At 37.7% G+C, this 13,445-nt stretch overlaps 1 protein-coding gene across 2 annotated transcripts in view; it reads left to right on the plus strand.

Moving 5' to 3' along the window:
* Nucleotides 1-13,227, plus strand: part of PAIP1 (poly(A) binding protein interacting protein 1) — a 28,747-nt gene extending 15,520 nt beyond the window's left edge. The window contains exons 6-11 of one of the 2 annotated variants that reach the window (XM_082623132.1): nt 1,461-1,586; nt 2,735-2,841; nt 5,738-5,855; nt 6,609-6,663; nt 11,271-11,364; nt 12,818-13,227. In XM_082623132.1, coding sequence (XP_082479258.1) covers nt 1,461-1,586; nt 2,735-2,841; nt 5,738-5,855; nt 6,609-6,663; nt 11,271-11,364; nt 12,818-12,911 — 594 coding nt within the window. In that variant the 3' untranslated portion in view covers nt 12,912-13,227. The remainder of the gene's footprint in view (nt 1-1,460; nt 1,587-2,734; nt 2,842-5,737; nt 5,856-6,608; nt 6,664-11,270; nt 11,365-12,817) is intronic. The other variant, XM_082623133.1, reaches the window with a different exon arrangement.
* Nucleotides 13,228-13,445: the final 218 nt, after the last annotated feature.

Below are 13,445 nucleotides of genomic sequence, written 5' to 3' on the forward strand. Positions count from 1 at the left end.
CCTGTTCATGGGCAGTGTTGGGAGATAGTTACTAAGCATTTTAAAGTCTTATGTACTTTTGGAAAGCCATGATTTACATGTGATTTCAAGCTTTTGGAGTACAGACAGTCACACCTTTTTGAATCCTTGTATCATAAATATTAGCACATTTAGTATGTTGACTTTCAGATGGTGACCCAAAAGCAGCTTGCCTACAGAGCATAAAACTTTGAAGAGGGGAGAGACTAGAGTTTCTGTGTTTTTTGTTTGTTTGTTTTTCACCTAATTCACCTACAGTAGTTCTTTTTGGTCCTATTTTATATATTAATCTTCTATATAGAATGTATTTATGCAAAGTCTACAGCTAAATTGGTAGTATACTTGAGTATATGCTTGTTGGTAGGCAACATAAGTGCTGAATATTACTTTGTAATGGATTTACTTGATTTTTTTTTTTGACTAGTTAGTCCCAGATATCGGTATACCTTCTTAAACTCTGATTTGAGGACTTAGTATTGTAAATACCACTGAAAAGACACATGAATCCACCGTCAAATGTACATCTCAGTCAGTGCATCTAAAAGGTCTTTGTCCAGTCTCGTGCCTAATTTACTATCCCTTTTTACCACAGATGGCCTTAATTTTTAAAAAAAATCTCATGCCTTAATCTTTCTCAGTTTATTTTTGTATAAGCCAAATAAGAGCACCAATATAAAATGTACCTTAAATGAATTGTCACTTTAAGAACGCTGTTGAACTTCCTATGTAGAAGTCATGATGATATGTGTGGTGGGAGTTATAAAGATAAGGCATGGCTCCTGAACCTACAGTTCTTCAAGCCAGAGAGCTGAGGTACATATTCTATTCTGATGCAAGTTAGAGTATTTTTAAATAGTATAAAAAGCAGAAAAAAGCTCTGTGTTCCCAAAAAGGTGTTAATAGGCTAGAGACTGCTTTATGAAGCAGTAATATTAAAGGAGGCTTAAATTATCCTGACCATATGTTTTTTTTATATATATAAATTTATTTATTTATTTTGGGCTGTGTTGGGTCTTTGTTGCTGTGCGTGGGCTTTCTCTAGTTGCGGCGAGCGGGGGCTAGTCTTCGTTGTGGTGCGTGGGCTTCTCATTGTCGTGGCTTCTCTTGTTGCAGAGCACAGGCTCTAGGCGTGCGGGCTTCAGTAGCTGTGGTACGTGGGCTCAGTGGTTGTGGCTTGCGGGCTCTAGAGCACAGGCTCAGTAGTTGTGGAGCACGAGCTTAGTTGCTCCACGGCATGTGGGATCTTCCCCAGCCAGGGCTCGAACCTGTGTCCCTTGCATTGGCAGGCAGATTCTTAACCACTGCGCCACCAGGGAAGACCCTGACCATATGTTTTGTATTGTTTAACTTAAAACAGTTATTTTGCCAGCACTTTGTTAGACCACTTGTATATCTGTGTTATATTTTGGCATAGTTGCTTTTCATTTTCTTTTCCCCAAAAGATCAAAGGAACAAATGGACAGGTTACAAGGGCAGACATTCTTCAGGTCGGTCTTCGGGAGTTGCTGAATGCCCTCTTTTCTAATCCTATGGATGACAACTTAATTTGTGCAGTAAAATTATTGAAGGTAGGTTTTAATTATTTTTTTCTTAAAATGTAACTGTTTCATCCCTTTAGTGTATAATTTAAAGGAAGGAAAGTACATATAATACACAAATAGATCCAAGAGTAAGTTATTTAAGTTAAATATTGACATTTTACTTTACTCTTGAATTTAATATTGGAAAGGCAATATATACTTATTGTTTAATATAAGAAGCAAAATTTAAAAGTGAAAAATGGAAGTCCTTCACTCTACCCCATACGTCAAGTCCCTTTCCTTCCCTTCCTCTGTCTGCATGTGTGCTCTCGTAAGATCTTACTCGTTGTGGCTTGCTTTTTTACCACCAAATGAAGATCTTGGATTTTTGCATGGCGCTTTCTTCAGTAGCTTCCCAGTGTTCCATTGTTTATCCATTCCATCCTTGAATAGTTATTTTCAGTTTAGCCACTGTGGCACTGTCAGTAATCTTTCACTGTATCTTTATATATGCAGTTGTTTATGTAACTTAAATTCTTACCTATAGATTTGGTGGCTCAGTGAGCATGTATACCTTAATTTGATAAGTAATGCCAAATTTCCCTTCCAAATGCTGAACCAGAGTGTGTTCCCACCAACAGTGAATGAGTATATCTCTTTTCCTATATCCTTATCAGTGATGGATAGAATCAATCCTAGGTTTTATTTTGTCATCGTGATGAGTAAAAACAAAAAGCTCATTTTAATTTGCATTTCTGTGACTAAAATCACTAGTGAATTAAAGCCTTTTTTTGTTTGTAAGCCATTTTTTTAGTTTCTGTGAATTACCTGCTTATATCTTTAACTCATTTTTTCCTGATTGTGTTTTTTAAATTCTGAGTTTCTATACTTGTTGGATGTTGCATATTTCAAAAAGTGATATGTTGATTAAAATTTTATAGCCTTGGTCATATAGCAAACATGCCTTACAGTCATTGGTGTATAAAGCCTATGATTAAACTTCTGCTATAGTTCATTCCTTTTCCCTGTCAAGAAAAAGTATAGCGATTCCTGAATATTAGATGGTAGAAAATAATTAGGAATATTTAACTTGCTAAATTCATCTTGTTTAAAGAATGCTTGAACTGCTACTAATATCTTTTTAGAATTTCTGTACTTTATTGAATTCTTTATTTTACTGATACTTGCTTTTTTAGTTGACAGGGTCAGTTTTAGAAGATGCCTGGAAGGAAAAAGGAAAGACTGATATGGAAGAAGTTATTCAGAGAATTGAAAATGTTGTCCTAGACGCAAATTGCAGCAGGTAAGAAAAGAAGTAATATAGATAACCAGTAGATCTCAATTCCTTGCTTTTTCTTTGGGGTTGTTTTTAATCTGTTGTGCTTCATCAGAATACTCTTTATAGATCTACAGAAATTTTTTTTTTTTACCTATGGCTTCTGCTCACCTAGGCACTTTTCTTCAATTATGCTTATGAATGGAAGAAGTTAAGATATTCCTGTGGGAATATGAGCCCATTAAAAAATAAAATGATTAATACTTTTAAGCTCAATAAATATTTGGGTAAAGTACTACTATAAGTCCAGTTGGAGGTATAAAAGTGTTATTAGCAGGATCGCACTGCCTTTAAGAACCATATATAGCCACAGTTACATGGAATAAATTTCAAGCCTGTCTTAAAAAAAAAAAAAAAAAAGACAGCAGGAGCCAGGCAGTGGGGCGCGAGCATGTAGACTTCACCTCAGTGCGTAAGAGAGCACTTCAGACCCTCTGGACAGTGCTGGGTGCCGTTGACCAAGTGTGGCTCTCAGAGGCGAGGACTGGCTCCTCAGTGGGTGGCAGTGAGGGGTCTGGCCTCAGTAAAGCAGAAACCGCTGCCAAGCACAGCGAGGCCCAGTGCAGATCTGAAGGCGCTCCTCTGAAGTCCCACTGCCTCCAGTGGAGCCCAGCCGTCCCTTCCACAGCAACATCGGTGAGAATCGAAGGCATGGAGAACTCACTGGAGATTGGCTACCCTCCTGTGAGAGTCTGAAGGATACTATTACCAGAGCTCTGCCCTTTTGGAAGGAAGAAATAGTTTTCCAGATCAAGGAGGGGAAAGGGCCATTAGCTGTAGCCCATGGCACCAGCCTCCAGGGGCATTGTCAGGCAGAGGGGGTCTCTGAAGAGGTTGTCATGGAGCTGAGCCTGCTGACTATGAATTGGACGAGAACATGAAGCCCATCAAGCCTGTGCAGTTCCTGGGGGACTGAGGAGACTGTGTGTAAAGCCATGGATGCTGTGGCTGCCCAGGGCAAGGCCAAGAGGGAGGGCGAGCAGCAGACAAACTACTCCCAAGGACACCCTCCCTGCCCATCCCATTCCTCTGCACTTCTCCCCTACACGTATCAAACTGACCACATCTGTAAGTTGTAGCTCCAGATGGGGACCAGTGGCTCCCAATTTCCTATTAGCCATTTTTTTCTCTTGCACCCACTCCCTTCATGCAGTCTAGTCAGAATGGCACCTCTGGGGCAGGGTTGTCGGTCCAAGCAAGGGAAGACTTGTCCAAGAGGGTGGACAGGAAGTAATTCAGGGGGGTTTGCTAATGCTTTGTCTATTACTAAGGACCTGCTTGAGTAAGGGATTGGGGGGAACCATGTTAAGGCGTGACCAATGAGGGAAAACAAGAGGCCTATTTATGTTCCCAGGGGCTGGTCCTGTATTATTCTGTGGTCAGGTGACTGGGTGGCTGTAGTCATTCCAGTGGAGAATGAGTGTAATATGCGTGGCAGTTCAAACAAATATTTCCTCCCTGGCTCCAGAAGATTGGGATCAATCCTGGATGTTTATGTGTTGTATTTACTTTTACAAAAAAGTATATAATTTTTTTAGCATCTTTATTGGAGTATAATTGCTTTACAATGGTGTGTTAGTTTCTGCTGTATTACAAAGTGAGTCAGCTATACGTATACATATACCCCCATAACCCCTCCCTCTTGCATCTCCCTCCCACCCTCCCTATCCCACCCCTCTAGGTGGTCACAAAGCACCGAGCTGATCTCCCTGTGCTATGCAGCTGCTTCCCACTAGCTATCTATTATTTTACATTTAGTAGTGTGTATATGTCAGTGTTACTTCTCACTTCATCCCAGCTCACCCTCCCCCCTCCCCCCTCCCCATGTCCTCAAGTCCATTCTTTACGTCTGCGTCTTTATTCCTGCCCTGCCCCTGGGTTCATCAGAACTTTTTTTTTCTTTTTTTTTTTTTTTAGGTTCCACATATATGTGTTAGCATATGGTATTTGTTTTTCTCTTTCTGACTTACTTCACTCTGTATGACAGACTCTAGGTCCATCCACCCCACTACAAATAACTCAGTTTCGTTTCTTTTTATGTCCGAGTAATATTCCATTGTATATATGTGCCACATCTTCTTTATCCATTCATCTGTCGACGGACACTTAGGTTGCTTCCATGTCCTGGCTATTGTAAATAGAGCTGCAGTGAACACTGTGGTACACGACTCTTTTTGAATTATGGTTTTCTCAGGGTATATGCCCAGTAGTGGGATTGCTGGGTCATATGGTAGTTCTATTTTTAGTTTTTTAAGGAACCTCCATACTGTTCTCCATAGTGGCTGTATCAATTTACATTCCCACCAGCAGTGCAGGAGGGTTCCTTTTTCTCCACACTTCTCCAGCATTTATTGTTTGTAGATTAAAAAATTATATAATTAAAAAAAACCTTCTGGGGTTTCTGATGACTGTTGAAATATTCCCACGTGTGGTCATCAGAAAATAAGCCATTCCTTACACCAACATGGGATAAGCTCCTTGACTTCTAAGGTGTAGGAGTTCATCCTCTCATGTGTGTTAGAATCCCTCCGCTGCCTTATTATTTTATGGCAGTGAAATGCCTCTTGATCACGTCCAAGTGTGTCTTTCACTGTGCCAGATTTCTGAATCATGTTCCAGTTGCTTGGCCTGCCACTTGGGCCCAGTACGCACTTGAGCATAACTGTACTAAATCCTTTTTTCCAGATCAGTATAGTAAAGGAGTGATGTATATTTTTTTAAAAAGATAAATTTGTGTTATTATAGGAAATGTCTAGAATATCAAAGCATGTTAAATTTTTGAAACAACGTTTTAGGCATCTGTGATATATTAGAGCACAGTAACACTTGCTCATTTTAACTCATTTTCAACTTTTGTCTGCAGAGATGTAAAACAGATGCTCTTGAAGCTTGTAGAACTCCGGTCAAGTAACTGGGGTAGAGTCCATGCAACTTCAACATACAGGGAAGCAACACCTGAAAATGATCCTAATTATTTTATGGTATGCCAGTGTTTGCATTTTAAATTTGGTTATTGCTTGAATTCAATTTTGGCAATTTGTAGATAAGTTACATAAACTTATCTCAGAATGTAATACCTAATAACTCTTTTCACTGGCTTAGAGTCACATGGCAGCCATGGAAGGAATCCTCAGTGAAAGGGTAGACTAGACAAAGAGCCATTCAATGGCAAGGGAAATGAATAAGGCTTGACTTGGACTTGGGTTAGTGTAGGGATTCCTCAAAGCAGTTTTTCCAGAGAATTCATGATCAAAGGCCTGCATTTCAAACTTTTACTTGGCATTTTGTAGTAAAGTAAATTAAGAAAATGAAAATGGTTACCAGGCCAGTGATGCCCTGAACCTCTCGACAGGATCAAACAGAAAGAAACTATGGAGGAATGCTCTTACAATCCAGTCTTGGAAATACTTAAAGAAAAAAATGGTTGCAGGGGGTGGGAACCACAACTAAAAATCAGCTGACACTAAATCACAGTGCACGATGCACCAAGTCACCAAGGGTGTGACAGGCGGCAGACGGTGGGGTTAGACCCACAAGAACTTGAGATAATAGAATAGTTATCTGAAGACCATAGACTTTCCCAGTGAAATGAAAATGGCTGCTAGGAATTTAGTTTTTTGTTTGTTTTTGTATTATCAGGTACAGATGAATGAAATCAGCCATGCTCAATTAATGTGCTTTAAAAAATCAATTCTGAAATGATAACATGTTTTAATCGCTCTGATTCCTCCTAGAATGAGCCAACATTTTATACATCTGATGGTGTTCCTTTCACTGCAGCTGATCCAGGTATGTTGTCTCAGTCATTTTCCGACCATTTTTTGGTAAGATAGTAAATTACAGAAAACCATACCCTCACGGGCACAAAGTTGTAGCTTTTTTGTGTGTGTGCTTTTTTTTTTTTTTTTTTTTGCGGTATGTGGGCCTTTCACTGTTGTGGCCTCTCCTGTTGCGGAGCACAGGCTCCAGACGTGCAGGCCCAGTGGCCATGGCTCACAGGCCCAACCGCTCCGCGGCATGTAGGATCTTCCCGGACCGGGGCACGAACCCATGTCCCCTGCATCGGCAGACGGACTCTCAACCACTGCGCCACCAGGGAAGCCCAAGTTGTAGCTTTTTGAAGAGTTCACATCATTCTAAAATATAGGGTAAAGGTTTGTCTCACTAGAATATTCTTATAGTTACCACTTGGAACCATTTCACGTCGAACATTTGATTCAGTATATAGTGTCTTGTCACCCTAACAATGAAGGATTGGAAGAATCCCTCAGTTAAATGCAAGCATTTTTATTTTATATTTCCTCTAATATTTTGTTTTTATACTCTAAACTTTCAGGTAGTTAAAGCGGAAGGGAAAGATGGTTGTAGTTCACTATATGGTCAGCAACTTTCATTGGTACAGGTTAATACTTGCAGATACTAAGAATTGTGGATCTTATTAATATTTGGTGGGTCAGTTAATTAAAATCTAAATCTCTGCACACTTCCCTTCCCAGAAAAGAGCCGTTTATAGAATGAGTGCTTTAATTGTGATAAACAGAACTGCACTGTGAGCAAGAGAACATTTCCCCACTTTGAACAAACTTACAACCAGCTTATCAGAATTTTCCCATTTGTTTCCTCTGGATAGCAGGCACTGACTGTCCTATGCCTCTAGCACAAAGGGGTAGGAAGAAGAACTGCTTAACTTTTCAATTTTAAATTATGAAATATTCAAATATATAAAAACACACAGAAAAGGGCATATTGATTCACTGTCAAGATTGAACCAATTTCACTTATCAATGTATACTTTGGGTCTTTTCAAAGAAATAAAACCCTTTATAGATAGTAATAACCATTCTCTGTTTCTATAATTGATACCTCACCTTCAAGTCCAGTCCTTCCATAACTTACCCCCCCAGAGGTAATTACTGTCCTGACATTGGTGTCCTTGTGCTGTCTTTTTACTTCATATATGGCTGTAAATGATAGGTATTACCATGCACAGCAGTATTAACCTAAATGGTGCCTTATTGTGCACATCTTTTTGCAACTTATTTTTTATTCAGTATTTTTCGTATTCATGTTGATTGATATATATGTAGCTTTAGTTCATTCATTTTAAATGCCAAATAATAACCTACTCAGAGTAGACCACAGTTTATAGATCCCCTCCCACTTGTGGATGGTTGGTTGGTTCACACTTGTTACTACCCACAGTGCTGTGCAAACATCTTTAAGAATCTTTGTGCACATGCAGGAATTTCTTTAGGGTAACCAAGTAGAATTGTTACATTATAGGCTATATGCATCTTCAGCTTCACTAAATGTTGCTAAACTGCTTTCCATCATGATTATACCACTTAATATTCCCACCAGCAACATGTGAAAGTTCCTATTTCCCATTGTTGGCAACACTTATTGTTACCAGACCTATTTTTCTGTCAGTCTGATTGTATGGAATTGTAAACTTTTATTTCCCTACTAGTGGTAGTGAATTTCTTTTCATGTTTCTATTGACCTCTTGATTTCTTTGTTTGAGAATCACCTGTTTGTGTCCTTTGCCTGTATTTCTGTTGGATCATTTGTCTTTCTTACTGATTTGTTAATTACTTACATGACCTGGAAAGTGATCCTTAGTTTCTCCCAGTATGTGCTGTCTTTCCATTTCATGTGTTGTCACATAGAAGCTTTGAGTGTTAAAGTCTTGTTTGTGCTCTCTGTGACTTAAGTTTCCTTACTATGATCAAATTCCATTGTCTTCTAAGCCTTGTTGCTTTTTATATTTAGGTGTTTAATCCATCTGGCTAGTTTTTATATGTGGTAAATGGTAGGACTTAAATATTCTGTAGTTACTCATCTCAGCAACAGGTCATCCTTCCTCTCTTGGACAAAACATCCCTCTGTGTACCATGTAACTCCCTATAGATTTGTGTCTTATTCCTGTGTCCATGAATGTGGATCTTTCTTCTTGTTTGTCTTGACACCAATACTGCATTCTTAATTATTCTTACCTACTGTAAATCTTGCTGTGTCTGGTGAGACAAATTTTCCTTCTTCCCTTATTCTTTGACGCTACCTTGACTCATTTTGGTTCTTCGATCTTCATCTTTGTTCAATCTGTTTTTCCTACTTATTTCTAGTGACTATTTTATTTACAGAAATTCAGTTTGGTTTTCAAACTGAATTTTGTTTCTGCATTTTGTTCAAAGTATCTTGATCTTAAAGTTTTGAGTCCTTTTCTTCTCATCATTCTAAACATGCTTATTTTTGCTTCATATTTTTGTTTTCTTTTAATTCTAACCCTACTGTTATTTCTAATTGTCATACACAAAATGATTTATGTTGTGATCTTTTTTTTCAATCTCATATTTAACTGTCTTTCTTAAACTTTTTTTGTGGAAGTGATTTCAAACTTACAGTAAGATTATAAAAGTAAAAACGGTGCAAAGAACATCCATCTACCTTTTACTCAGATGTACCTTCAACAGTTTACTCCATTTATCGTTTGTTCTCTCCACACTCACTTTTTTTCTAAATCGTTTGAAGTTAAGTTGCATATTCTATGGCCCTTCACGACTGCTCCAGCGTTTTAACTGCCTGTTTGTTTTTGTTTTTGAAAACTTGTGGCTTGGATTGTAGGAGCATCTCTCCAAATGGGGGGTTTATATTTGCTTGTGCCAGGAGCCACAGGGGTAATACTGGCTTGGAACAAGTTTCTATTTTCTTGTCGTAGGGATTCTTTACGTGGATAATAGAATTTGAAGTGCAGGCCCATTGTTAAAAATTCTCTGGGGAACCAGTTTCTTCAGAGTACTTCTGTCCTCACTCCAAACCCAGGCAGAGACAACCAAGCTTCTTTGCCATCTCCCTTTGCCACCGAGGTGTTTTTCATTTTTCCTTGGTTCACCTTTTGCTTGCAATACCAGTTCTTTGAATGTTCAGCCTTTGTGTTGGTGAGATGGACTTGGGGCATGAATTCCATCTCTCTGTTTCACATGGACTCAAGGCCTTGCTTTCTGACCTTCTGTGGGTTTTAAAATTGAAGCCCTTTGTTCATAAGACCACCTGGCCTGTCAGCCTCCCAGCTGCAGTAGTTATGTATGGCTTTCAGTTCCCTTCTCGTTTCTGTCATCTGGTGACTTGATTTTGTGTGTGTGTGTGTGTGTGAACTCATTCGTACATTTAAAAGAATGTTTTATCTGTTGCCTTAAGTATTTGTTGCAGGAAGGTTTTATAGTTCAAATTGTCTCCAAATTGCCAAGATTGGGTATCAAAATATCACTAGCCCTTTAAGCTAGAATTAGAGTTTTATGGAGACTGACAATCTTGGAAAAACATGGTCTCTATCGAATTAAATGTAATTACATCATCCTCTCGAAATTTGAGGTAGCTGTTGTTCACAAGAAACTAATTATAAGATAACTAGTTTTAATATACACTGACCCATTTTATTATTCAGAGGTAAGGACTTCATACACACATGCTAATCTTAAAAGATACTCGGTAACTCTGCTTAAGACAGTTGGCCAATGGAGAGCTATAATATCACCTGTTATTGCCTTAGAAGAGCCCAAGCAAGGGAAAGCTAGTATAGCTGAAACATTTATCAGGTATCTACGTTCCAGCTGTCTCTAAGGAGAGAGAAGAAAAGAAAATCTCCTGTGCTCAGAACATTTGCTAGGTTAGCCTCCTCTGATTGAGAAACTTCAAGCAATGATGGCTCTTACCTACTAGCCAGGTAGCTCACTTTAGCTCCTTGGGAAGGCTTAATGGGGGAGCCAGAAACTAGGAGGTTTGATTGAAATCCCTCCTTGTGGAAGGAAAAACAGTAGTATGGAAGAAACATGTTCTTCCCCAACAAGTTAGGACAATATCTTGTCTGATGGAAAGAAGCAGCAGAGAATGTAAACAGCATTCACACTGGGTGTGAAATGTACTCTGTTATGTTCATAGTGGCTTTGATTTCCATCTTACATTTAGAGGAATATTAAATATACAGTTGACCCCTGAACAACACAGGTTTGAACTGCACAGGTCTGTTTATATGTGGATTTTTTCACTAAATATGTGCTACAGTACTTACACAGGGTTGGTTGAATCGCAAATACAAAGGAAACGTGTGTAAGGAGGGCGGACTAAGTTATATGTGGATTTTCGATTGTGTGGAGGGTCAGTGACCCTCAAGGGCCAACTGTATAATTTATGAGCATATTTTGGGGGTGGGGAGAGATAAAGCAAGCCAATTAGAATATAAGTTTTGTAAAAGATATTCTTAAATATGTAATTGGAACCTTACTGTTATTTAAATGTATCTGCTTAAATGAAAAGCCATAATATTAAAAAAAATTTTAGGGATAACTGGCCATTTCATATGAATATTTTTCAGCATTAAAATTTTTTATTTTTTGTAGATTACCAAGAGAAATATCAAGAGTTACTTGAAAGAGAAGACTTTTTTCCAGATTATGAAGAAAATGGAACAGATTTATCAGGGGGTGGTGATCCGTAAGTTCTGTTTAGCTGCTTTCTTTTTTGGGTTTTTTGGGGTTTTTTGGTTTTTTGGGGAGGGGGTTGTTTTGCTTTGTTTGGCCATGCCACGTGGCTTGCCAGCATGATCTTAGTTCCCCAACCAGGGATTGAACCCGGCCCCCCTGCAGTGGAAGTGTGGAGTCCTAACCACTGGACTGCCAGGGAATTCTCATCTTAGCTGTTTTCTTTGTGAAATTTCTGTGGCCACAGTTTGTAGATGGAGTTTAGACTAGAAAAGATGATGAAAGAATGTGCATTTTGATTTAATGGTGTTAGAGTGGTATATATGTAGTAGTTATTTACCAAAAATTTTCAGAAAATCATATTAGAGAAAACACTATGGTTCTGAAAATTAAATATAGTTAAGGTGGAAAAACTATTAATGTAGCATATTCAAACAATTAGTTTTTATAAAATAAAAACTATTATTATACCTAAGACTTTAAATAAGTAACTCTAATGGTGTAAGATCTTAGGTAAGTTCTGTGCCTGTTTCTCCATCTATTAAATAGGAATAGTAGACCCCTCCTTGAGTTTTTTTTGAGAACTAAATGAGATACATAAATACTTGAAACAGCCCCCTGGCACGTAGTAAAAAAGGCTCAAAGCTTAGCTGTTAAACGATTAAAATTAAAACCAGATAATTATATAAAAATGTTTGGACTGATATATATAAATTATAAATTATAGTCCTGTTCTCATCTCTCAATCTTCATCTGCCATTCTTTGTAATAAAATAAACTTTTACTGTATTACTCATTTATCGTTAGATTGTACTGCATTTTGTATATGGAAGGACCAAGAACTTGTGAGGTTTAGTTCCAGTTCTGTTCACAATTCATGTGAATTTGGACAGGCTTCTTGGATTCTCCTCTTCATAAGTGGAGGGTGGAAATAAATTAAGTCTGTGATTTCAGTTTTTCTTATCCCATCTCATGTGTTGTAGGTTTAAAAAAAAAATGAACCACCTTTATTCTGTCTCTAAGTAGTAACATTTTAATTATAAGTCAGTGTAAGATTTTTTAATGTTAACATACTTTTATGTACTAGTTTAATAGAAAAAAATTACAGGGATGTGCTTCCAAGCACAGTTAGGAGGATTCAGCCCTGCCGAGAGTATACTACTGGAAATTAAAGTTGTCCTTGGCATTGAATTTCAGGTTATCCTCTAAAGTTTTGTTTGGTAAGCATTATATTCTCTTTGCCTTAATGAACTTGTGGCATTTCAACGTATGGCCTTGTACTAGAAATGGGGGAAGAAGGAGAAAGACCCATCAGCAATTGGTAGGATTGGCAAGAGAGTTTTGTCACATGTTGGTAGAAAGGGTCATGGGAGGTGGGGAGACACATACTTACTTTCATGGCGTAGTATCTTAGACATTTTCTGAATTAAAAAACATTAAACTTGTCATATATGCTTCTTTCACAGATACTTGGATGATATTGATGATGAGATGGACCCAGAGATAGAAGAAGCTTATGAAAAGTTTTGTTTGGAATCAGAGCGTAAGCGAAAACAGTAAAATTAAATTTCAGCATATCAATTTTATAAAGCAGTTTAGGTTATGGTGATTTAGCAGAACACAGGAAAGCAAGAAAATGTGTCACACTTATACCAAATTAAGGATGTTGAGTTATGTTACTAATGTATGCAACTTTAATTTTGTTTAACACTCTCTGCCAAAATAAACTTTATTCCCTATAACTTAAAATGTGTATATATATATAATAGTTTATTATGTACAGTTAATTCCACTGTTTTGGCTGCAATAAAATCGATTTTGAAAAAAATGAAAAATGTCGAAAGTAAATTTTGCTAGCTGGTTAGAAGCTTATCCTTTAAATTCTACTTTTCTTGAGGGAAAAATTCTTAGTCTGGAAATACATATTACTGCAAAATGTAGCATCCTTTTTTAGATATGAGTATTATAGCTTTCACTTAGTTTTACATTTAGTGTCTCAATGAATTGAGTTTCAAATATGAATCAGAATCATGAATATCTTTAGCACTGAAGTCTTAGAATATATCATTAACAACTGATTTACATATCCAGATG

The sequence above is a fragment of the Mesoplodon mirus genome (genome assembly GCF_964341445.2).
Source record: "Mesoplodon mirus genome assembly, chromosome: 5".
NCBI lineage: Eukaryota > Metazoa > Chordata > Mammalia > Artiodactyla > Ziphiidae > Mesoplodon > Mesoplodon mirus.